Consider the following 23,179-nt stretch of genomic DNA (forward strand, 5'->3'; position numbering starts at 1 on the left):
CTGAACAGTAAAAAGTCTCCAGGACCGGATGGCATAACCAACCGAATAATAAAACTGCTTCCAAGAAAGGGTATAGTCCATCTCGTCAACATTACCAATGCCATTTTTAGATACCAGCATTTTCTCACTGCTTGGAAGACAGCCACCATCATGCCATTGAAGAAGCTGGGGGAAAACTCTCAACTCCTCGAAAGCTACAGACCTATCAGCTTGTTGTCCAGCCTCGGAAAGGTGACAGAGAAAGTGGTCCTCACAAGGCTTCAAGCAGAAACAGATAACTTAGGAATTTTTCCCAACGAGCAGTTTGGCTTCGCAAGGGCCATAGCACAGTTCAACAAATACCGGCTAGTGGAGATCATCACAAAAGAATATAAATAGAAACTCCATACAGCTGCCATCTTCATCGATGCTGAGAAGGCATTCGACAAAGTATGGCATCAAGGCCTTGACAAACTCATAAAATTTAACTCGCTAATCAAGTTAACAAAAATAATCCACTCATACATGAAAGACAGATATATGCAGGTCAGGGTCGACGAAACGATTTCGTCCAGATGCAGGGTCTTGCCAGGCATACCTCAGGGCTCTCTTCTGGCTCCTCTCCTATTCTCACTCTACGTAGCAGACATCCCTCTGAACTCGAGAACAACATTCACTGCAATATATGCAGATGATACTGCATTAATTGCAGTATCACCTACCATTAATGCAGTTCTGAGCCCAATCATGAGGAACTTAAGTGTAGAGGACATAGGAGAGGATAGCTTAATTATGAGTGAGGAGGATTTGAGGAAATAAATAACCTTGATATTGGCAACTAGAAGACTTCAAAGCAGTATACACATGTAAAAATATTTATGTAGCTCCAAAAAGTCTAAATATTTTTACATAAATTTTACTAAGGTCAAGCCCAGTAAGAATTGTAACTTATACATTGATGTTTATTTAAATGTAAATAATCCCAATGGGAATTGTATATGCTCTCTGCCAAATAAGGGAATATTCTAGAAGGTGTAGTATTAAGGTAATACCTTGTCACTAGTAAACAGTATATTTTTAGCTCTTTGTAAAGACGTCAAATTTTGTGTTCTACATGGAAACGCTCAAGGTCAGTGCTAGGTGGACCGACAAAAGCTTCAAACGAATGTCCGCTGCCAGAACGAATAGGATTTAGGGAGTGTTAGAGAAAAACAAAGGAAGGGTCAGTCTGGGAAAAGGATCAAGGGATTTCACCGAAATGTTCAGGGGTCACACATCTCCATGCAAGGATTCGCAAGTGACCGAATAAAAGGTGTTGGCGAAAAGATGGCAACATCGGTTCCAGGAGTTCCTCATCAGTGATCCAGAGGTCGTTGGTCAGTCATCAAGAAATTGTCGGCAGTTATCCGTCAGATGTACGTCATCAGGATCGCAACTTCAGGAGAAATCATGCCAGTGATCTAAAAGAAAGACGACGAGGAGCCGATCCGCCAGGCAAAGTAGATATTTGATGACGAATCTTCACCGGGAGCTGTTAACCAGAGGGAAGAAATTGCTCCGTTAGTCCAACACCTATGCAAGCATTCCGCAAGCCGATAATCTTCGTCCAAAGTGCGGCGCGTACAACATCGAAGCGTCAGTAAATCTATCACTGGCGTAAAGAGGGAGAGAAAAATCTGACACGGAAGAAAAGGGAACAGAAGTCCAGTTCGAAGCCAAGTGCACAGTGGGTAGCAGCTATAAAGTGAGTTGACCCGTTTGTTCAATTTTCTTGAGCTTTTAAGAGAACTTATTAGTGGACTGTAAAGTAGAGGCTGATCTAAATAGGCATATTTAACAGTTGAAGATTATAAAGTAATTAATTATCAGGAATTTGTAGTTGAGATAAGTCATAGTGTAACTGTTTGTTGAAACTTACCTATAGAATATTCCCAGCATAGAAAGGAAGGAGCAATTGTGTGTAAAAGATATTTGTGTGTGTTCGATGAATAAAAGTTAACAAATAAGTAATAAGTACCATTGCTCAGTATAAATGATTTATGTTATATTAAGAAAATTAGTTAAATATGTAATATGATTTGTGTGAGTAAAATGCAGGAACTTAACTAATTTATTTATGCAGATTTGAATTGATGTTTTTTTCTACTACTGCAAATGCAGTGTAAATTTGTCTTATGTGAATTAAATTTTGTTGTTTAAATATTAAATAAGTGTCACCTGATTCTTAATTATTTGATGCACTGTTCTGAAAAAAAAAAATTAGAGCCTATTAGCGGGAACCCAGGAGAAAGGATAGATAGTAGACCACGACTGCAGATACTAATTAAATTAGGGATATTCTGAAGGTAAATGGAAAACTACTGGACGCATGTTACACTTCTTGTTAGTAGAAAACGAACATCAGTGGCGCAGCTTTTAATCAAATAAATTTTCTGGTGTTCGAAGGCAGTTTAGCGTAAGGAGATATTAATAATATACCAAAGCGTGATAAGGAAGAATTAGAAGTACATAACAAAAGTTGCATTAAACACATACAGAGATAGGATAAGTATATAAGAAAAATAAATAAAACTATATAAAAAAAATAAATAGACCCCCCCGTTTACAATTGCAGCAGCCGGTAGAATAATAAATAAATAGAATAAGAACTCCCCCCCCCCATTTACACACATACTAGAAAAATGGCTAGCAGACTGAAGGATCCAAGTAAACCTCCCCGAAAAGTGCTCAGCCATACTGTTTACTAGAAAGAAAATCCATAGCATGGAGGACATTCATCTTTTGGGAACTAAGATTCTATGGTAGACTGAAGTCAAATATTTCGGAGTGATACTTGATAAAAAAGACTCCAATTCAGCAATCATATAAGACACATTTCCTCAAAGACATCCAAAGTAATTGCACAGCTCTACCCTGTGATCAACAGAAAAAGCAAACTGGACACACAAACGAAGTTAATAATTTAGAAGATGGTAATAATACCGGTCATCACTTACGCACCGCCCACATGGAGCCACACCGCGAATACAAACATTCAAAATTACAGAGATTACAGAACAAGTGTCTGAGGATGATTTTAGAAGCCCCTTGGTTTATTAGAAACTCACAGATCCATAGAGAAGTCAACATTCCTTACATCTCCTCCCTTCTCCTAGATTTGGCTGAGAAGTTCTTCACCAAGACAAGCAACCACCCAAACCCATTGATCAAGGAAGCTTCGGAATATGATGAAGCGGAAAGCTACAAATATAAAAGGCCCAAGTCAATCGTACGTCTAGCTGAACACAGCTAATTTCACTGCCCTCACTGGGCGAGCTCATAAACACTCCATTCAAAGGTCTTTCTTTACAGACAAAGGGGAATATGAAAAGCATTTTTGCTTCACCCAACTTACCAAAACGTTATTCGCTAATTCATTTGAAATCATCGATAGTCATGGGCCCAGATATTACTGATGGAGATTGGTTGCCTACCAGTCTTCCAAAAGTTGATTAGGACTGAAGGATCTCTGTTTGCGCTTTCGAAGAAAATGTATAAAATTATTTTTTATTTTATTCAGTATTTTCAGCAGTCATGTGGATTGTTGTTTAATCTATCCACCATTCTCTTATAGACTTTCTCAAAGTTAATGTTTTTTTGTTTTTTTTGTCTTTCTATGAATAAATCTTCTAATGCACCAAAGGACTGTAAACTCTTTAGTCTTAAATTTTGGAAATCGCTAAGCAGCCGGACTCCACCATTTGCCATTGCTCGAAGTTCAGTGTATTTCTACAGCGTGCTAGACGAAAGGGCGACAAGAATATGGCGGGTACCTTCCTCCATCTCGTATTCCTAACCGAAACTGCCATTACTTTATGAATATCGCGTGTGTTATTTGGTCTGTTTCTATATGAATAAAAAAAAGCGAGAACAAGTTCCTTGAATAGAGAACTGGAATTTAATGTCTGGTTTTTCCTGCCAACGCGTCCTAGCACTTACCACAAGGATACACTTTATCTCTGGATTTAAGATGAATGTTAGACGATGCGTCCACGTCACCATCACGTCAGGAAATTACATTATCACGAACGAAATACTCCAGCCATCCAAGCTCAGTGCTAGATGCTTACCAGTGCTCCTAAACGTACTTCGTCCAACTAACGTCACAATTTCGTTTTCATTTTTCCCCAGTTCATGAGAAGTACGATGCTAGAGCAAATCATTCATTTATTATGCGATTATATCTTATGCGAGTCGAAACATGTAAGCCACCTAACGAGATCATCCTCACAAGACTTTATAGTCAAGCCTCATGCACTTCTTAAACACACGAATGCCTTCATCTCCCGTAACGTCGGTGGAACGATGTCGTCATCCAATAAAGTAGAGCCTCTGGTTAGTGATCCACTGTCATTCACAGAGCTACACCGGTCTACTACACTTTGAACTCTGTTAAATGACCCTTTCCGACATTTTCCTTAGGCAGTAGCATGACTAACTGAGAGACTTGGAAGTGCACCTGTTTACACACTTCATTTTCACCAACGATAACCTTAAGCTATACAGGTGTATCCCTATGATACGAAGACAGACCATCTTATTAAGACAGAGAGACGGGGATTGGTATCATAGGGATACCAATCCCCCTTCTATCCCCAAGACTACAATACCCGCCATTGTTGTTCAACCAAACTAACACGGGTTTGGCCGTAATCATTTATCTACTGCTGGTAAATAACCTTCCACCATTTCCATTATAGTCGTGCTAAAAAGTAGCAAATTACCCAGCATGACGTTGATTGGGATTTGTTGTTTTAAAGCTTTGTTACTCTCTTACAACCCCTACCTGGAGGTTGTATCGTCACGTATCGTTGTAGGCCTATTTCTCTTTCGTTGCTGTGCAACATTAAAACTAATATCTGTTTTGTCTCCTGCAGGCGCCGCTGAAAACGTACGTGATCAATTAAAATCTCTTGTGAATAAAAAGACAAGCAGACGTGTCGGCAATTTTAAGGAAGTGCAAAGCATTTACTGTATTCATTTCTAATGTGGGTTGGGCCACGAGTCGCACACACACTTGTAATGCAAATTACACCGTAATGAGGCGTTGAAGTTGATTTAAGTCTTTTCTCACCTCGTAAGGAGAACGAAAATGTCACTGGGAATACCCGTCAGCAAACACACCAAACGAACGAAGCCAGCAAAGCTGTAATTAGGGTTTCGACCAAATACGTCTCCTGTATCGTATCGTGTGGTTCGAGGCTAAACTATCACGATCACGAATTACCTCCCAGAAGGCTACGAAGATCACGTGATCAAGGTCTGTCTGCCGTTTCGACCACCCTTTCGTGTGACCTTCCGCAGCAGGTGTGCCTCCTCGGATGCATCTCGGGGCAGGCATGACTCGCAAAGTTCAAATTTAAATTACAAATATTTTTCTTCGTGCTTAATTTTCAGTGCTGCCACCTAGACGCATGTTTATTAATTATCAGATTTTTCACTCTCTTCCCATGAGGCACCAGCAAGTTGAATTAATCGAGCGAAAATGGCCTAACGCCAGTACGAACCCAGGCAGCGGTTGAAACAGACCATTCTTTTGTTCTCAAAACTGCATTACATTCCAATCCCAGGTGGCACTTTGATGGAAAACTGCGCTCTCAAAATCATATAAATATCTCTATTGGGATTAATAAACTGTCACGTTTCACCACGCCCTCTATCGATCACAAAAGTTCTTTTGACGTCTGGCTTTTTTTTTTTTTTTTTTCTGCAAGAAATCGAATCCGGAAGTTGCTCCATTTTTGGGTCTATTTTTCATTGGATTCTTTTGTCAAAAAAAAAAGAAAAAAAGGAGAGAATGTAACGATTGAACGTACTGTTCGTCTTGCAAGCAGGAAGGAAGCAGATGATGTAATAATAGTGTGGTTGGCCAAGAGCGGCTAACAATAAGCTTCATCCAGGACCTTAGACGGATTGTCACCATTAGCGACTGGTCGAGTGCCGACATCAACTAACTCAATAATAAAGAGAGCATACAGACTATCACTTAAAGGCATTTACTGGAAGGGGGTGACTCCCTTGCACTTTTCTTCCTGTCTCCATTATCGCGAGGCACTTCATCTCTCTGTCTATCACATCAGCGAGTTCTGGGAGGGTCTGAGAACGAAGGCGGTTTATGGAAGTGTCCGGCGTAGATCGAACGATGGCGCTACGTAGCTGCGAATGATCGACACTAGATAAACACAGTAAACGACACTGGGATCGAGAATGAAATAAAGGCCACGCACTTCTTATCTGCCATCCCGAGGCTATCTTGAATTTCTCTTTCACTTTTTTTCAAAAACTATTGGAGTTTTCTTTCATAGACGAGTAATTACAGATCAAGGGGAAAATGTAACACCTTCCTCCCCCTCATTCGGAAAGTTTTGAAGATCATCTAGATAAGAACTTGTCTGTTTCTCAACTACTTCTTTAGTTCCTATCGCAAGGGTTAATTTCCAACTTATACACTGCGTTACCAAAATATCCGAAAGTTGAGAAGGTAAAATCCATAATTTATCTCATTCTCATGAAAATAATGTATTTATTTATATATTTATTTTAATGTCACTGCTCGTAAAATGGCAAAAGATATATTGAGATAATTAAAAAAAAAAAAAACGGAATCGGATGAATATGACTTCCCTAAAATTTGGAAGAATTTATCTGAAATTTTGTATATCAAATTCGTACCGATTTAATGCCACGTCTGCTGTTTAGTTCTAAACTGTATTGTTGCTACACACCACACAAATATTTATATACAAAATTTTTTGACCTGCTAATGGTAGATTGACTGTACAATATACCTGTCACAAGCAGCCTATTTATTTTACGGTAAGAGGATTTATATTTTATAAAGAAAAATGAATATTTATATGAAACGCCTTACTTAGCTCATTCTGACTATCATTATTTCCGTTACTTAACAGTCTTAAAAAGTATAAACACACTTTTTATTTATTTTCTTTTTACAGCGAGTACTTATTTGGTCACTTGTAGCCTGTAATCATTGACTGGGGAGCGATTTTTACGGTTGGAAGGAGACACATGAATCACAGACTCATTTGAATCCTACTGAGAATCTTTGAATGTAACTTTTATTACAGGTGGAAAGTTCACTTCTCTCATGACTGAAGTTTATAGAATGTAGCCATCATTTACTCATTTTCCAATCGTATCTGATAAGATCCACGAGGAAATGCCATTCAATTAGATACACTCCGAAGCTGTGGGAAGACAGCTTGCAGTATTATGCATTCCTATTCAGGTTATTTACCAGAGAGAGAAGGCCTGATTAAAAAACAACAGGTGCTTAATAAACCCAAGGATTTATTTTAACTTAAATCATTCATGTATGTATATTAAATCAATGCTTTGAACTCTAAAGACCCGAAGAGCAGTTACAATCCGCACATTAATATCGACTATGATTCCAGCAGACGGTAAATTGTGTTCTTTAATGGTATGAATTCCAAGTGCTAGAACTCTGGACTCTACTAAGTTAAAAAAAAAATCTAGCTAGTCTACTAGAAGGGGGAAAAAACAGGAGGGACATGGGTAATACTGTAATAATTCTAAATATAACCCTCTCAACGTGTTTCATGCATTTCACATACCCAAAGAGATTGTTAATGTTCCCTGACTGTGAACTGGATCTTAACACCATTAAAACGTGTCTTACTTAACAAGCTGCAACTACTTGAAATAGTGCTGAAGCCAAGCCTTTTAAATTCTCTTTACACAGCGTAATCAATTCCAAAGACATCACACAGACGTTCTACAAATGAAGTTATCGTGGTAGTATTTAGTTGTGCCTTGTTTTTATATTTATATTCTCAATTGTATACGAAAGATGTTTACAAATGTGTTTTTCTAATAAAAGTTTAACGGTAATATTAGCGTGTAATTGCTATTTACAATAAATAAAAATGAGGTAATTTATTACAGCGACTGGACCGACACCTGAAGGGTAGAAGGAGTAAGAGAGATATCGCGGCAGCTGAATGTATCTGTCCTCCAGGTAAGATTTTTTGCAACTAGCTTTGTGAAGCTTTTATTGGTCTGTATTTTATTTTTATTGTCGATCAACAATGGCTACGTTGTACACCTCACTCCTTAGCAGGACCAGATCCTTTCCTTTACCCCATCTTCATCCCTACGATAGTTTTTATCATATTGAACTGGTTTTATTGCCCTCTGGGGACACAATAGAGAACTTGATGAACAAGCAAACCCAACGCTATTTGTTCAGTAATTTTGCTAACAGCAGAGCTGGGGAAACTGGGGGGGGGGGAACTGTGTTCAAAGAGTTTCACCCCTCCCCTCCGATCCCTCGAGCATGCCCCACATTTGTGGGAGTGTATCGGTACGAAGGTGTGGTCGCACTTGTGCCGAAAGTTAACACAACATCAATCAAAGGGGAGGGGTTAGCGTACTTGCTTGGCCGGAATACGAAGGGGGAGGATGTCGGTTATTTCCTGGAGTGCGACAGACAGAAAACAGCGACGCATTCACACAAGACGAAAAATCGAGAAGTAAAATATTTCGTTTACGATTAAACAGAAAAGAATAAATAATAAAATGGAAGTTCGCATCTGTTTGAACATTTCGTTTGTCTCTTGTGCATTGAAAAAACGATCTTCGGGGTAGCGCGACTTCACTAAAAGCTTCGAAACAAAATTTCAGCTCTCTCTGTTGGAGTTGCGCAGTCTCTTTAAGGTCGTCAAGTGTTTTCGGCACTTAGGGGAAGCTATCAAACCCCTTGGACGTTTGCACACTTCGGTTATCGGCTTGGTTGAGCTTGTGTGGTCATTAGCTGTTGCTTGATATTCGCCGAGGCTTTTCAAGGAAGCGATCAGAAATATCAAGAAGAAATTGAGCTCAGAAACGCGCATTACCAACATGTTCTTATTATTTAATAAGACTATTTCCTTGGGAAATCCCGGCGAAAGGCGGGATCATTGTAAAACTCTCACGTCTCGAGAGGAACATTTCACCGCGCTTCTAAAATACGGGAGCTTAAAAATCGAAGAGTAAAGGACACCGAACGCTGGGGTGGATCTCAAGGGGGGGAAGAAAGATAAGAGGTGGGAGGGAACCCCTAAAAGCTTACCTTGTTAGTCTCTTTTTTTTTTTATGCTGTTGTTTATACTGTAGAGGCGAGCCTACAAAATCGTTAATGTTGGGGCCGATCCATTTATCTGCGAATACTTCCCCCCTCAGACAAATGCGATTTCTGTTTGAAATATTGATTTGGGACTGGCCCACCCCTCCACTCACGTCAATGTTTGTGGATTCGTATCGGAAGAGACTGCAGGGCGCTTAAAACCCAAAGAAGGAGAAGAATATTTGATTAGGGGGATGTTCGGAAGAAAAAGAAATTCGGCATTCTTCCTCCGTTTCGAAACCTGTGTTTAAACAAGCGGCGTGTAAGCCTAAACCTCTAGTCCCAAGTTAACAGACTAATTAAGCCGAGTGAACAGCGAGCTCTAACAATCGCATCGGAAGTTGGAAATTAATTTTAAGCCTCTTCTAAAATGGCAGCTTTCATTTCTCTATGCCAAAGTTTTCTCACATAGTAAACTCCCATTTTAATTTGCAGTGCGAATTTCTTTTGTTGGTTTTCTAAGACAGTTTATATTAATGCGAACTGTTAATTTTGTTGTGGGTAATGTCAACATCGTAACCTCTAAAAGCATCTTTTTTATATTTTTATTTATTTATTTTTTTCGCTAGTCATCTACGGACCCGAGTGTGGTTCTGTATTATATCTGTGAACACTGTCTCATTAATTATGCACCTCTTTGAAATCAGTATTAAAAGTGACTGCGAAAACAGTAGAAAGATCAATAAATCACTGTTCGTGGGATATAAGAACAACCACTCGCTACCAAACACGACACCAGGGGACGTTTTGTATTTTTAAGCTGCTTGCAAATATTATTAAATTACCGCTGTACAATCAAATTCATCGTCTGGTATCGGACATTTCGTTTCTTCTTGTCGTCAATTAAACTACACTGCTACTAACCATATTTACTTCTTGGTTTCAATTAAATATTTAGATGTTAGCATTTCACAAAGTTTGTTTTTAAACTTCCAAGCAGTTGTCGCTGGAAACTGGTACTTATATCAAAGAAGTTTCTACTGAGAAAAGTTGCTTTTTTTTTTTAGGTTCTGCTTTATACCTTTAATTCCCTATGGTACAAAGAGGTATATTTTTAAAGTTTTTTTTTTTATATATAAATATCTGAACTTTTTATGTTTGAAATTTATACATATATTTGTAGTATTAATAATTTTAGATTACTTTAGTAAAAGCTGAGAATGTTTTGATACGCATTTAAATGAAATAAATAGCGACAAAAATACTGTTATTTCAATAATATAACGTTTCAGCCAGCAATGCTGTACCTCCTTGATGTATACCCGCACCATAAGACTCCGCGAGGACCTCGAAACTTTCTTGCAATGTTGCTAACCTTGGCGAATTCTTTTAGAGGCAAGAAGGAAAATTTTCCGAAGTTTCTCCCCTTTTTTTTTTTTTTTTTTTTTTTTTTTTTGTTGTTGTTGTTGTTGGAGACACCTTTTCAGTTAAATTAAAGTGCTGTGTAGAACAGAGTTTGAAGAATTTATTTTAGCAGTGATTTGAGAATTCCAGTTCATAAATGCAATTACTTCTGGCATATTCACGAATAAAAATAAATTGTTTTAAAAATCAGTTTATTAATCAGCTTAAATAATTTACGAAGCTTCTTCTACAAAGAACATTCAAAACAATAAAACAAGGATAGAGCAGTCTAGACTAAACGAAGAGCTACTTAAAAACTATTCATTTATAAGGAATTTTAAGAGATCATGCTCTTATTTTTTTGAAAAAATATTGCATTTAATGAGTGCATTAAAATACATATTGCATTTAAAAATTAGCAAAAAAAAAAAAGTATCGAATTTTCAAGAATCAAATAAATATCTTTGCCAACAACATACTAATGAAAGATTTTTTTTTTTAATTATTATTATTATTACGAGAAGTGTGTCTCTGAAAGCATTCCACGTGGCAATTGTCTTTACAAAATTAAAATAAATTCTAATATAAAAATAATGGCATAAGAGCTATAGAAATATTTAAAAATAGCCATGGACTGCCCTTTCCTGTTTACAATAAAACAATGTTATAATAATTTTATAATAAATTATAAAATTAGTATTAATAAATATTCGATTATTAAATAATTTAATTTTTCATTTAAAAGTTAATAATTTTAAAAACCTTACATTTACTGACGTCTCAATTTCGTTTAATTTTATTTTAATACACAGTCGAAAATCTTACTTGGAGTTAATTTCAAATATTTGTATGTTTTAAATTCCCTTCTCCCGTCTTAAATGCGGTTATGAAATTATTCTTCATTTTGATTAACACGCAGCTAGTTTTTATTCCAAGCGAACTGTCATAGTGCTTAACTAAATATATAATACTTCTCGATTTATTTATCGACAAAAGGTGTCGCTGTTATACTGCAAGTCACTATAAATTCGTGGAGTTCGTCTGCCAGTTTGATATGTTTAGAATTCATAAATGTATAGTAATCTATAATCATTGTGATATTTTACTTTAATACCAATTTATAGAAATTATTATTTATAATTTCTATTGATGCTATTTATAACATACAATATATTATAATATAAAATTCTAATATGGATTAGATGAAAGGAAAAATTGTTTAAGTTCAAATTTTGTTACAGAAAATGTAGAAAATAATGTCAACTTATTATATTTCAGTATATATTTTCATTATGTAAGATGCCACTTATAAAATTATTTTAAATGACTTTTTATGCAGTCAAGGGGTCTCCAGTTCCACTGTAACGAACCTACTGGAATTGGCTTTAGAAGCTGATTATAATTTTCAAATCTGTCGAGTTGATCCGTGAGTGTCCGTGTTCTAGACCAAGAGTTTTTTTTTTTTCCCTCAATTGTGGAAGCTGAAAACAGCTTAAAGGCTTGTTTCTGTAACCATCTTTGTTGTAATATCGAAATAACATAAAAAAGGACGCAGAAAAAGGAACAAATGGATAAATATGACAAAAAAAAATACAATGAAAAAAAAAAAACGAGTTAAGTGAGTCACTGAGTTTGCGCGCAATGTGAGTACTGTTCATGATTTTTGTGTATTTTCCAGCTTCATGGACCGCTGATTTCGATGAGCAACAAAAGCGCTACTGAAGAAAATGAAGAAAGAGCCGTGTTTGCTGATCATACGAGGACAGTTGCATGCACTTGGTTGATACGAAGAAGGATGAAGGCTCTGCTTATATCAATGACAGGTCTCGGAACAGGAACGAGCAGATGGGATGGTGTATTCGCGCGTGCTCCATGTGTGCCTTTACACGTACATAGAGTGTGTGTCTTCCTCCGCCTCCCGGATTCATTTCTGACCCGCACAAAGGGGCAGTAATCTTCATTCACTGGGAGCTCTGACACGGAAGTAAGAGAACCTATTTGGGTGTGCACACGGCGAACGCGCGATCCACGAAAGAAGCACCAGAATAGATTTACCCGAGCCTCACTCCGGGTTTAGAGAGTAATACGAAGCTGCTACAATAAAAAAGAACGTGGCGGCGCTCGAGGTGAAAGAGTGTTGCACCCCGTGAGACGAAAGGTCCTCGGTGGACATTTGCTAAAAGCTTTTCTTCTTTATGAGAGAAATATTTTCACGCAAACTCCAAATGAGTGGCAGCAAAATCCCGAGCATTTTCGCCACGTCTGTTTCGCTTGCCACCAAAGAGAACGTAAACAGGTGTGAATTTTGTGTGTGCAAACTGCGCTTGTTTATGGACAAAGTATTTATTTGGTATCGGAGCATAAGAGACCCCACGCGAAAGGTAAAGCCTTGGATCAGGTCCCTACTGCTTCGAAACGAAGGTACGCCCAGGATTGCACAGTCTTGAATTTTTCATCGCCTCCGAACCGAACTTTTTATGCTTTAAAAAAAAAAAAAAAAGTGTATTACTCTGACAGAACCGATAAAAATTGGGACGTATGGAGTTTATCCTGGTTTGAAGATAAATGTAGTTTCGGGTCCCAAACTACCGGGAATGTGATGTTATGCCATAAGAGTAGTTTGGGATGTCTACGACAAAAGAGTACGTGAAAGCAATAAATATATAACGCACCTGGCTTTGTTTGGGGGGGGGGGGAAGCATTTTTCGATATACCATGCAAATAGCAGAATACGCTTCACGGTCTAGAATGTAGGGTAGAGGAAGGAACCTAATACCAGAGAAGAATTAGAGACTGGAAAGAAAGAAAATAATAATCACTAGCATTGTATTTAAGCAACTGCAATTAATTTTTGAAAATTCCAGTGAAAGAACGTATAAAGATTAGCGATAGAAAGACATCAATGAAGAATAAGAAACAAGTTTAGCGAGTAGTAAATTGAATGAATACAATGTGATTGTATGGCGATGTTTGTTGTTTTTTTCTTGTGTTACGAAAGTGACTCAAGTATACACTTGAGTCACTTTCTTAACACAACATGTCTTTTCTATACATACCATAGAGTATGTATAGAAAAGATATGTATCAGAAACTGAATATCTCGGAGGAAAATAGCACACTCAACCTGACACCATTTCCAATTACGAAATCAATAAATTCAATGCCAAAACACTGAGTTTATTGATCGCTAATTAGGCGGCAGGCGTTGAGGAAGTATAGTAGCCAACTGCTAAGAGATTTTCTCATTGAGTATTTGAATAGTCCTGTGATGGAAACAATAACACTATCCCAATTCAAAGACTTCTTCCCTTTTGTTAGCATATATCCCTTTTAAGGATTTTCAATATCTGAAGGCTAATTATTAGCTCTCAAGTGTTATTAGAATCAGGGGCGGCTCGTGCATAGGCACTGCGGAACTGCAGCACCCCAATTTTTCTCGATATATATAAATATATTTATTAATTTATATTTGCTTGTAATATTTAATTTTATCATCAACAATCCCATGCAATTCTCTTATTTTATATAAAAAAAATAATAAATATCCAACTTGTGGCACTGTGTTTATCACAGTGCTACGCGCGCAAGCATATGCGAGTTATTATCGTAATGCGACACTGCCCGTCGCGCAGTTCCACTGTTGTTTATATGCAGTTTGCGCCAGTAGTAGAGTATTCGTAGTGCTTACCGTGTTTACTCCGTCTCTTTAAATATTTGGACATCACAATTAAAGGATTTAATTGTAATGTCCAAAAATTGTAAATCCATTCCTCTAATTACAATTAAAGGAATGGATTTTATTTTTAAGTAATTTTGAATTATACTAATAAACTGTATAATTTTATCGATAATAAACAATATTTTTTCCATGTTGAATTTTTTTTTATCAATTTTTACCATAATTTTGATATTTTATCCAAACACATGTACACTGTACTTACAGCGTGTATATTTATATTTCGAAACTTGTAGCACCCCACGATTTCAAGCCACGAGCCGCCACTGATTAAAATAGAAGAGCATGCAACACATGTTTATGACATGTTGTGAAGATGCGTAGGATTTTTTGCTATCCCGATTGTATGAACTATTCATTTTGTATGGAACGCTCCCAATGGCATAGTTCTGGATCATACTGGTGGACCTGTCATTACAAAACTAGCTTCCAGCATCAACCAATGCGTTATGTATGAATTATTGGAAAGTTTTAATTTTATTTACCCCCTTCCCCCATTTTTCTGTTTTTATTTCTCAATACCTATTTGGTTAAAAAGCATTTCGATTTAACACTGCAGATTGTTGTGTATCACCAAGTAGAATGTCCTACGTTGTCACAGTCACTTGTTTTTTCTTCCACGTGCTTTTTGTAAAAAAAAAAAAACCTGTTTCTATAAGTTTTTTCCCTTTAGATGTTTTAATGTCTGTTTTATGCATGTTCTTTTGCTGATTTTTTGCTTGAAAAAAGTTGAAAAGTTCTTTACCACATCTCTTATAGATTATGAAAATTCACTTCGATCTTATGTTAAGCATGCGCAGTACTTTTCTCCAACCTAAGCTCCTAAAAAAAAAAAAAAAAGTATTGATTGCCTTGGTGATCATTTTTTTTTTTTTTTTTAACCATTTAGCAAGCCTTCTTTACAGGTTTAAAAATACTTCTTGATTTGATGGTAGAATCAAGTGAATTTCCTTGCCTTTGTCATTAAGCATTAAAAACCGTCAGTACTAGCACGGAACCAAATCATCTCAGAGATTCTCCTCAAAGAACTTCAGACACACGTAGTTTTGAAAGCGAATAGAACTATTTTGCCATCCTGGACGGCCGAGTGGATACCGTATCTTATAGTCCGTTCTCAACAAAGAAGATACGGTATCCACTTCACATGGAAGATAGTGAAGTCGTAGATGAGTTTTATTCATCGGTGTGAAACCACTCCATTATTTGGAGGCCTAAGTGACTTGTTAAAAATGAATCCCGCATTTGATTTCTAGAGCATTCATCCATTGGTCTACTCCCAGTACTAATATACTATAGAGCAGGGTTTCTCAAACTTTTTCTACGACTGAACACGCCACAAATCCTGAAATTTTCACGGAACACCTTGGTTATTTTGTAATGTATTAATTAATAATTAATTGGTAATTTAGCTGATTTTTTTATTATTAATTAATAATTGATAATTAAACCATCATTAAATTGTGCTGATTTTCATTGTCATATCCTATTCTAATCACCAAATATATTTATAATATAAAGTACTTACGAGTGAATGCAGACTTTTTCACCTGTCTGCTGGTAGTTTTCCCCTCCTTTTGTACATCCTGGAGATCTTTGTAGGCTTGAGGTGAATGACTCACTATCTGTTCCGTCACAAACACCTTCAATAAGAGATTTCTTAATACCAAAATTAGACAAAGTGCCTTGTCTCTTATTCATATTACAATTTAAATCTGTAGTCCTATTACTTTTTTAAAACAATCACGGCACTCCGGTTTCAGAACAAGCACTTACACGCTGCAGTACGAACTTGCGAAGAAAGTATTCAGTATTAATAGATTTGAGAACCGGATACAGACTACCTGGATCTTCAATTTCAGTGAAAAAAAATTTCTTTATACTTTCTTGCTGATTGGTTCACTGACATTTGCAACACAGATGTTATTTCGTTCAGTTTTGAGAATACGCCGCCCATTATTTTAATCGACTTGCAGGTAATTTTTATGAGTGGTCATAAACAGCGGTATTCTCTTTCCCGATTGTTGAAAGATTTTCGGTGTGCGAAAATTAACGATAATTCATGAATATTTCCATGTTTAAAAATATGCCGCTTAGTCACTGATATTTGCTACACAGATGTCATTTCATTCAGTTTTGAGAACAGAGGATATGCCACCATTGTTATAATTCGCTTGCAGGCAATTTTTATGGGTACACGACAACTGGGCGACGGAATCAAAGATCAAATATGCAATTCTATTCTGTTGATCTATTACCAGGTAAATTTAAATAATTTTTTTTGAGAAATGTGTTAAAAGAACGGTATATACATAAAATTTGAAAAATCTCACTTATAATTAAGTTTATTTTTATTGTGTAGAATTACGAATTGTATTGAAGTTATATTGAAATTTCCCATACAAAAGAAAAAAAAAAAAGAGTCAGCTAGTTAATAAATATTTATATTATATATTTTCGTTTATATCATATCAAAATTTGTAGGATCGTTTAAGAAAGAGATGGTTAAAGAGAGTAGTCTGAAAATGATTTAAAAATGAAAAGGTATAATTGCACAGTATTAAAATAAAGAAAAAATATAGCTTTGTTTTAATTCATTTATTAATATTATTTTGTAATTAACAAACATATTTACAAATGTTATATATATATATATATATATATATATATATATATACACATATACATATATACACACACACACACACACAATAAAACAAAAAAGTATATGAAATTCAAGACAAGTTTTTTGAATTTATTAATTCCTATTATAGTTATATGCAATACCACGTAAATATTCTATTATATTTTCCCTATCGCAATTAATAACTTTTTTCAAAATTCTTTGGTCAGCTTCATCGTAACGTCTACGTTTGTGCTCATGTTGAAAACCTGCTACTGCTCTTTCATAATCAACATCATATGTTTTTTAAATTTTTTGTAGTCCATTTATAAAAATCCATAAATTTGGATGACTTGCGCTGCTGCTAAAGCTCAATTGCAGTTTTCGATGACAGGCTTCCGCAAAATTATGTCCTATCGCTTCCATTTATTGTTCTTTGGTACACAGACCAAACGTTTGAGGGAAAAATCGGTGGAGCCCTGGTTCTGTTATTCCTTAGACGACCTATGTATGTGTTCGTAAACCATTCTAAAATTGGTTCAAATTCATTGGATAAATGATTCTCAAGTTCAGAAATAGCGTAAATAATATCTTGTTCTGGAACGAAAGCAAGCGAAGTGATCATGTTTGAATTGAAAGCGAATTGCGCATCAGAATTATATCTGGTTCAAAGACTGCATGAAGCTAAATGTTTAAGATTTTGTAAGAGATGAAAAAAGCAACCATTTATGTTAGCTTGTGGAAATACTATACGTAACGCTTGATGAATGGCAATTTCAAAATCAACATTTATATTTTCGGGATCTAGTAATGGCCACATTTCGTGTATCATACACAAAATTATTTTATATGTTTCAAGAGTCTTATTAGGTAATAAACAATATAAAACTGGGAAAACAGGACCTCCATCCTTTCTAGCCAAAATAACAAAAAGTTGAGCAAAAAAGAGGGGGAGAAAGTAAAAATGTGCCATCCATAAATAATCCATTCATGTTTTGGCTCCACACTGCATGGCTTTCACGACCAACAATTAATATTCTCATGGTATCGACCTGTTCTTATCCAGAATCAGCCAATCAAAAACGTTCAAACTGTGATGGACTGAATTCATAATTTAAGTATTCTTCAGGAATAATTGTTTTTCCTTATAATCAGGATTAATTGAGGCTTTTAATTTTTTTAATTTTCTTCTTTGAATATTTCTGCACAGACTGCTAGGATTTGGAAGCATTCCTTCCACCGCACAAGAAACATTTTGTAGAACTTGAGTTCTGATTTGTGATGGGTTGCTCATTGTCGTATCCGCTAATTTTTTGGCTGTTGTACTAACTTCTTGCGTTATTACTCTGGCCACATTTCGAACTACTACATGTGTGTTCCTGTTTTTCAGAAATTAGTGATCCATCACCGACACTTGTCCAGACCTTTGCATCCTTTGTTTTTATTTTCACATCGCCAAAATTGAATTGAACCTTTCTTATCAATCTTGTCTTTAACATAAAGATACCCATTCCAAGCATATTTTTCCTTGTCTCTTTGACTTAATATTCTTGAATTATCCATTTTTGAAGAATAGAAATATAAACATAAAAAAAAAAAGTTTTCGCTATTGATATAATTAAGAATTTTTTCGGTACTATTTGAAAAATAGTGCTGAAAAAATTCTTAATTATATCAATAGTGAAATATTTCTATACAATTATACTTAGCAATTTGTTTCATTTGAGAGATAATCAAGAGTTTGAAATTTATTTAAATTACTTTAAATGTCACGTATACAATTTAGTATACGATTAAGATTATAAATTTTGCATACATACCTTTTTATTTACTGAAACTTGTTCTTTGCACGTGGTAACTGTAACGTTGACACAAATATCGGAAACGATGTAATAAACAAACTAGTCTTACTGTTTGATAGAAGTCAAAATATCTTGCGAATGCGTATTAAACTAAATATCCGCACACAAAACGCCCAAATGATAAATTGCCAAACAAGACACCTTACGCAGTGAAGTCAGAAATACTTCTTCAGACAATAAAAATAAACGTAATTATAAGCGAGATTTTTCAAATTTTATGTTCATACCGTAATTCTATGGGAAATTTCAATATTCTACACAATAAAAATAAACTTAATTATAAGCAAGATTTTTTTTTTGTTTGTTTTTGTTTATACCGTTCTTTTAACTCATTTTTATCTGGTAATAGATCAACAGAATACAATTGCATATGTCAGCTTTTATTCCTAGCCCAATTGTCCGTGTTCCATTTTTATGACCATTCATAAACAGCGGTATTCCCTTTCCCAAATGTTGAAAGGTTTCGATGTGTGACAATTAACGATACACAGAAGTTATTAGGCGTTCTGGGTCTGAGCTTTTCGACATATTCACTAATATTATTCTCCTCAGAATATTTCCACTATAAAATATTTATTCGTGAAAAAGGCTTAGAAAACTAAAATGACAAATTCCAGAACTTCTCGCGGAACACAGTTTGAGAAACCCTGCAATAGTTTCCAGGCTTTTTAAGGGTGGGATTATCAGTAAAAAATGACACGTATCCCCGAGTTCTTTAATTGCCTTAGGAGAATAAAATATCAAAGAACTCCTCATTGTCTATTCGACAACTTCGAGCATCACCGGAGACTGTTCCATTTCGCAGATCTTCACCTTTTTTGCAGAAGAAAGTGCCAGAGGTGGACCGCAACATCTAGTTTCTTTCCGCCTTCTCTAACTAACCCACCCCTTGTCTAGCGTTTGCTGACGGTGCCTCCGTGGTCGTGTCGGGTTCACGTGGAACAAAACCTACAATTGACCTCTGTGTATGCCTAACGGCATTAGATCTCGGTGCAGGTTCTTATACAGGGTCAGATACACGTCCTTGAAAGAAACTCGCCCACCAAGTACTGGGGGGGAAAGGGGGGGGATAGATTTAAAGCTTTGTCCGTCACTGTTTATTTAAGAGCCCTCTAGCGGTGTAGCTGGACGTTGATGCTTCTAGAATGCTTGATGTTAATTCATACGGCAGACGTTTGTCTCGCTCTGCCACGAAAAATATAAAATAACTAAATAAACTACCACGTGATCAGTCCCTTCATTGCTAGAAAGTCAAGAGTTTCACAGTTAAAAATCTAATTAAATTTCGATTTAATATCAAATTCGAATTGAAAATCCCGTTTTTCTCGTCGGCTATTATTTTTGACGAGAAGCTGCGAGAATATACAATTACCTACCTACAAAGAGAAACGTTTTCGTAGTTTCCCCTCCCATTTTGGTGACGATGACCTATCCATGCGTTCCATAACCACTTCCGCAGTTTCCTTCCACACGGGAAGTCGTTTAGTGGCGTTCATTTTAGGAGGGAAGTTCGTAGCGTGATAGACTGTGCGATAACAGCGACATCTACACTCTGTTCGTCCACAGGGTACCAATCCATATTCACATCGCCTACTGCAATGTACGTGAAGTTAATCTTGCCCTTTCAACAAAAACCTTTTTATTGTTTCGTTTTACTTCATCTATTTCAGATTTTATTTTCTCAGTTAGATAAAGAATAGAGGTCATTAATTCTGTCTTTTTTTTTTTTTTCAATGTTCAGTATAAGATTGAAAAGCAGCCATCTTTAAAGCATTTAAACGAGTTCTTTGCATGTTTATATTGATGATATTATTCTTTTTCACACTTATCCGATGCGTATTCAGTGTTCCGATGAAAGGCTTAAATACAACGTTAAGTTAATCACATGACAGCAGAGAGACAGATTGCACCAAAAGTAGCTCCATGACCAAGCCATTTGCTTCACTTACTTCTAGAGCAATTTTCCCATTAACTCTGATTGGCTCCTGTGGGAAATGTATTTGACCGTATTTTAGCGTCTTCCTGTGAGCTCACACTCCAATGGAACCTCGCATGCTCCCGTCAACTGGTAGCATGATCACGTGTGTATGTGCAGAGTAAACATGAGGATGGGGTAACAAACCAGCTGTTTCAGAAGCGGTCCTTAGGGGATTTCGTTATTCAAATAGGAACTCCGTACTGTGAATATTCCAAGAATGGTTGACTTAGTTGGGGGAGAGCAGCCCCACTTCTCCTCTACATGAATCCATAAAGAAGGATCGTTCGTAGTCCGATAAGAAACCCTTTTTATGTAGTCCACTGGCGATTTCCCGCCTCATGTGCGAACAAGGTGGCGGGAGGGTCGCTGTCTGTGTGTGAGTGTACGTCTGTTTGTTGAACGTTCAACTGACAGGTAATTTTCACATGACACGTTTCATGGGGTGTGTTGCATTGTCGTTAACTTGTCACTTTTTTTGAACACGTTCGTTATCACCGTTAGCGGAGGTACCTGCGTTTCGGGACGCGTCATAAAAAAAAAAAAAAAAGGAGGTCACGAGATGTAGGAGTTGGTGCAGAATTTTGATTCGATATTATGTAGTGCCAGAGAATTTCAGTCGCTCATTATATCACCCCTCGGAGACACCGTTGTCCATTTGGTGTGTGTGCTCTTGACAAAAGGTCGTAGCAAAGGTTATGATTACGTGCACCGAAGGTTGAAAGGAATTTGATTACCTTTCGGTCCACATTTGAGAAAAAGATTTTTTTTTTTTAGAAAAGTTTTTCTCGCTTTTGCTGTAAAAGATTTCGTTGACGATTGAAATCCGAGACCGAAGAGGTTGCAGCAGCACGGAGAGGCATAAGTCGAGATGGAAGAAGTTCTGTGCGAAATGCGCTAATCGGTCCATTGACACAATGCCAGCTGAAAGGGGGATTGGGGGGGGGGAGGTGAGGATTGCTGCCGGCGACGCGAGCAGAGTGCTACCTGTGACGACCAAATAACACGGTAGTTTGCCTTTAAGCCGAGAACGTGTTCGACAGCAACCCATTGTGTCGCAGTTAAGAGTGACATGAATGACGGCCGTGTTCGGAGGTGACGGGGGAGGTTAAATATAGAGCTTCGTTGCAGAAAATGGATGTGCCGCTCTCCCTGATCTGTGAGCGAGACGCTGTTCCAGGATGTGTACGTAAATATAGGCAAGGATGAAGGGGAAACGGGATGGTGGAGAAAGCTCAGAATGGAACGGCACACGCGATAATGAAAAGACGGCTGAGTGGCGCTCCAGAAACACCAACATTTCAACAGCAAATCCCTCAGATTAGCCACAAAGCAACGACGGGACATTAATCGGTACAATTCTCTTTTTTCTCGAGCACACACACAGCAGCGCACTGCCAGAAAGTCGGGGCGACGGTGGGGTCCTTACGAAAAACTTCACCGTGCAACATTTGGCACTGATTGCATGTGACAGTCGACTGCGGACGTTCCGAACATGATGACAGTGATTTCGACATCGCACCACTTCCTTCTCACATATAAAAAAAGAGAGAAAACGGTAAAAAAAAAAAAAAACCTTCCTGATCAGCAGGTTTCGAATTCACATGGGTATTAACTGAATCCAGTAGCATCTCAGCTAATAAATTAAACTTAACTGGGTCTAGTAATGGAATGGTTAACGGTGGTTAGTAATAAATTACATCACTTGAAGATCTTTATGCGCCTCTCTCAGTAAAACACGTTTTAACCGTTCCAACAAACTGGACTTTTATAATGTGGTTTTCTTGCTCTATTTTAGTATCCGCTGGTTTCGAGTTAAGCATAAATGCAGAGGCAAAATAATAAGAAGATCTCGTAACAAAGTTAGTAATTCCTTATTGGCTGCTAACGGTTTTAATTGTATGTGGTTAGACGTGAACAGAGAATGCCAAAATTGTCTTGCTCTCACGTCCATTTATGTAACCCTTTGTTTTCGATTCAGTTATTTTGCCCCTCAGCTGGTTTAGGGTTCGTCAACAAAGCTTGTGTTGCTTTGAGAGAAGTTCCTAACAGTATAACAGCTAGTTTAGTTGTTCCCCCCCCCCCCGAGGACATACGCTCTGATTTGCATGTTTGCCGGTTTTCGTGTAATTTCGCGTAAACTAGCAAATCGAATGCGGGCCCAGAAACATAAATAAAATTAAGAAAATAAAAGAGTTGAAATAAAGATAACTACGAAATGTTTATACTTATTTATTATTATTTTTTTAGTTTTTATTGCATGTTTTTGATAAATCTTCACTGGATCTCAAGCTGCCTTTGCGAATTCTTCGACTGACACTTGGGAAAAAAATTCTGAACTCGACAGATGCTATTTTTGGAAACGTTTTATGCACATATAAAAGGGGAAAAAAAATCTTAATTTACAGTGGGCAGAAAGCAATTTACGACATGTTTTGTAATTTCAAGCAGTACTTTAAACTCTTCCATTCGTTTT

The 23,179-nt window shown here is 36.8% G+C and overlaps 1 protein-coding gene across 10 annotated transcripts in view; it reads left to right on the top strand.

The window, feature by feature from the left end:
• Positions 1 to 23,179, top strand: part of LOC150099238 (uncharacterized) — an 825,097-nt gene that overhangs the window by 19,021 nt on the left and 782,897 nt on the right. For all 10 annotated transcript variants that reach the window (XM_090403353.1, XM_090403348.1, XM_090403355.1 and 7 more), the window contains exon 2: positions 7,948 to 8,020. In XM_090403353.1, coding sequence (XP_090259479.1) covers positions 7,948 to 8,020 — 73 coding nt within the window. The remainder of the gene's footprint in view (positions 1 to 7,947; positions 8,021 to 23,179) is intronic.

The sequence above is a fragment of the Typopeltis vanoorti genome, chromosome 14 (genome assembly GCF_054136105.1).
Source record: "Typopeltis vanoorti isolate ZY-2024b chromosome 14, IOZ_Tvanoo_1.0, whole genome shotgun sequence".
Lineage (NCBI taxonomy): Eukaryota > Metazoa > Arthropoda > Arachnida > Uropygi > Thelyphonidae > Typopeltis > Typopeltis vanoorti.